Source organism: Trichechus manatus, unplaced genomic scaffold (assembly GCF_000243295.1).
Source record: "Trichechus manatus latirostris isolate Lorelei unplaced genomic scaffold, TriManLat1.0 scaffold00177, whole genome shotgun sequence".
Classification (NCBI taxonomy): Eukaryota; Metazoa; Chordata; class Mammalia; order Sirenia; family Trichechidae; genus Trichechus; species Trichechus manatus.
The window spans coordinates 1,549,608-1,553,449 of NW_004444113.1; the positions used below are offsets into that span (position 1 = coordinate 1,549,608).

The window sequence follows — 3,842 nt, forward strand, 5'->3', positions numbered from 1 at the left end:
ACTCCCCGGGTCACACCTTCCTCCTCACACACTCCCCGGATCACACCTTCCTCCTCACACACTCCCCGGGTCACACCCCCGTCCTCACACACTCCCCGGGTCACATCCCCGTCCTCACACACTCCCCTGGTCACACCCCCATCCTCACACACTCTGCTGGTCACACTCCCGTCCTCACACACTTCCCAGGTCCTCTGTCCTCACACACTCCACAGGTCACAAGTCCGTCCTCATACACTCCCCGGGTCACACCCCCATCCTCACACACTCCCCTGGTCACACCCCCCGTCCTCACACACTCCCCGGGTTAAACCTTCCTCCTCACACACTCCCCTGGTCACACCTCCATCTTCACACACTCCCCTGGTCACATCCCCGTCCTCATACACTCCCCAGGTTAAAACTTCCTCCTCATACACTCCACGGGTCACACCTGCCTCCTCACACACTCCCCGGGTCCTCCATCCTCACACACTCCACAGGTCACAGCTCCGTCCTCACACACTCCCCAGGTCACACCCCCATCCTCACACAGTCCTCTGGTCACACCCCTGTCCTCACACACTCCCCGGGTCAAACCTTCCTCCTCACACACTCCACAGGTCACAGCTTCCTCCTCACACACTCCCCAGGTCACACTCCCTATGCACACACTTCACAGGTCACACACACCCCATCCTCACACACTCCCTGGTCACACCCTCACCCAGGATGCTGAGTGTGGCGCCATAGGCCCCGAGTAGCACTGCAAAGTGGCTGCTCTCACAGACAGAGGGGCACAACTCCACCACCGTCGACATCAGGTCCACCAGTGCTTCTGGAAGGAAACAACACTGAAACACACAGCCCTGTAGCGGTGCACACTCAGAACACACAGAGGGCCAAGCGGTTCAGGAAACATGTCAATGCTTTCCAATCTCTTTCCTTGCTCTCTCCCTGTGCCTTGTTTTGTTTTAATTACATGATCTTCACAGTCATCTCTCTTCCTGGGTCCTTGACAGGCATGCTTTTAGTCCTATTCCACTCCCCTCCCAAATTGGAAGCCACTAGGTTTTTACTAAGCATTTTTTCCTCACGATTACGTTACCAAAATCTCTTAACATCTCTACTCCTGCCTGAATAGAAGGGCAAAGTCCTTTGTACTCCTCCCATTACCCACACTTCCCATTTGGACAATGGCTCTCTTCACTGTAGCAGTGTCTTACAGACTGACTTGGTGGTAATTTATAACAGATCTGGGGTGCTAATTTTGCCTCTCTAACCACAGCATGGAGCCCTGGTGGCGCAGTGGTTAAAAGCTCCGCTAATAGACAAAAGCTTGGCAGTTCATATCCACCAGCCACTCCTTGGAAACCCTATGGGGCAGCTCTACTGTACTACAAGGTCTCTATGGGTTGGAATCGACTCGATGGCAACGGGTTTTGGAACCAGAGTGTGGCTTGTGGAGAGGGAGGAACCCTGGGAACGTCTTCTCTGGCATCTGTCAGGGCCCACGCCGCACTGGGGACTTGTGGGCAGTAAACCCTGACTGAATTAGGGGTGGAGTCTAAACCTGGACGTTGACTGAAGCTTACTCTAGCACTGAACTGTCAACAGGGACATTTCAACCCTTTTCCCTTGATGAGTTTCAATCTTCACATTAAGATTTACGCATCTAAACAATTTCCCTCAAGTCAGACACCTACACTTTTTTCTCACCCCTCCTAACTTCCGTTAACTCCTCGATTGTAATAGCTGCCCACGATAAAGCAATAAGACCTCAAACACACTTCTGCAAGCCCGAACAGGGGTCCACGTCGTGTATGTCCAAGGAAGCATTTCTCGGGGGTGGACTGACAGAAACTGAACATTCTGACTCTGTCTGAGTAACGCTTCCTTGGCTCCGTGAACACAGGGAGATAAGCGCTGGGGCACCGCTGGTCTGACAAAACCAGCAGGTGAAACCTGTATCTGAAATGGGAGGGTGAGGAAAGGGTCACCTTTTACTTGGCTGTCTGGGTTTTCCTCTCCTTCGGACTTCAGCATACTCGACAAAAACAGAGAATGCTGCATGAGCATCATGTGGACCGTGGGGAGCTGAAGCAGCTCTGTGCGCAGAGGGCTTTCCGGCACATACAAGAGCTGTATGGCAGCATGGAGTGCCCGTAAGAATGCGTGGTCCTGATATCGGAATCTAAGAGGCAAGAACCAAAGGAATAAATGAATTTCGCTAAAACAAAACAAAAAAACCAGCTGCCATCAAGTCAGCACCAACTCATGGCAACCCCGTGTCAGAGCAGAGCTGTGCTCCACAGGGTTTCCAATGGCTGACTTTTCAGAAGCCTTGCTCTGGAGGCAATTTTGGGTGGACTCAACTCTCTAGCCTTTCCATATTGGTACAATGGTTAAGCACTCAGCTGCGATCTGAACCCACCTGCTACCTCGAAGGAGAAAGATGTGGCAGTCTGCTTCCATAAAGATTACGGCCTTGGAAACCCTATGGGGCAGTTCTACTCTGTCCTACAGGGTCGCTATGAGTCAGAATCGACTCAATGACACACGACGACAAGAAGTGCATTGACTGTTTGTACCATCCAGGGACTCCTGAGCTTCACTAAAAGAGAATTTGATTTAACAAGTAAAAAAATTTTTTTAAGAAAATTTTCAAACACCCCTCACAGTTGAGAACTTAAGTGACTATCTGTAGGTTCTACCATTAACACTTTATTAAACTTGCTTTATCACCTACCCATTCCATCCAACCATTGCTGGGTGCGCTTCTGAACACGAGGGAGGGACTGGTGTGTATTTATATATTTGACGACAACAGAAAACTATCTTCCTGCTTATGTGAAAACAGCTGAGCCTGAGAACAGATTACCCTCTCTGCCTCCCAATCCACCTCACCAGGTCAGCCCGAGTTCCTGTTCATGCGCAGCTCCCTCCCTCCCTCCTTTGAGCTACTCAGAACATCCATCAAACGACTCAGAGGCTCGTCTTTTCTATGCCTTAAAACTCCTCAAAACTCACCAAGGGGATGAAAGCATCGTGCTCTAGGAAAACCAACTTTTTTTAGCCACATATGAATAATGTTAAGAATCACTTAGCAAACAGTGGGCATTCTAGAAACACAAATTAACTGAAGGCTGAGCAAAAATGTTACCTCTCCGTCACAGCATCAATAGCTGTCAATCAATACCTGACTCACCTTCACCTTTTCCTCTCCTGTGTTATAAGGTATTTTTCTCTGTTTCAAGTTCAGGAATAATCAGGGAAATGAAATTAACAGCCTCAATCAAACATCATTTCCTGACCCTCTGACTCCCAAAAATGAAAGTGTCTGACCACATCAAGTACTAGCGAGGCCGTGAGGGAAAAACAAACTCACTGAAATTCGCTCAACAACTCTGGAGAGTAATGTGAAATCGGGTAACACCAAAGCGTGTCCACACTAACAGCTACCAGGCGCCCCTCCCTGAGGAAGTCTGCCACACAAGCACCAAGAGACCTGTGATGCTGACACGGGACTATCTGTCACAGCGAAAGAAAGAAGAAGAAACAAGAAACAACTAGGTGTCCATCAGCAGGGGACTGGTTAAATAAGCTATGATGCAGTCACAAGACAGACTAAGCTAGAGCAGTAAAAATAAACGATTAAAAAATGCATGTATCCATGTGGATAAACCAAAAACATTTAAACGAAGACAAGAACATACATACACAGAATGATGCTGTTGTTGTTGTCAGCTGCCGTGGAGTTGGTCCCCAACATGTGGCGACCCCCCGCACAACAGAGAGAAGCGCTGGCTAATCCTGCATCATCCCCATGATCTCCTACAAGGACACGGCCCAGACCCCGAGCC

At 49.5% G+C, this 3,842-nt stretch overlaps 1 protein-coding gene across 1 annotated transcript in view; it reads right to left on the reverse strand.

The window, feature by feature from the left end:
- Nucleotides 1-3,842, reverse strand: part of URB1 (URB1 ribosome biogenesis homolog) — an 85,910-nt gene that overhangs the window by 28,570 nt on the left and 53,498 nt on the right. Inside the window, exons 26-27 of the mRNA XM_023741298.1 lie at nt 1,980-2,173; nt 707-817 (exon numbers count right to left, since the gene is read on the reverse strand). Coding sequence (XP_023597066.1) covers nt 707-817; nt 1,980-2,173 — 305 coding nt within the window. The remainder of the gene's footprint in view (nt 1-706; nt 818-1,979; nt 2,174-3,842) is intronic.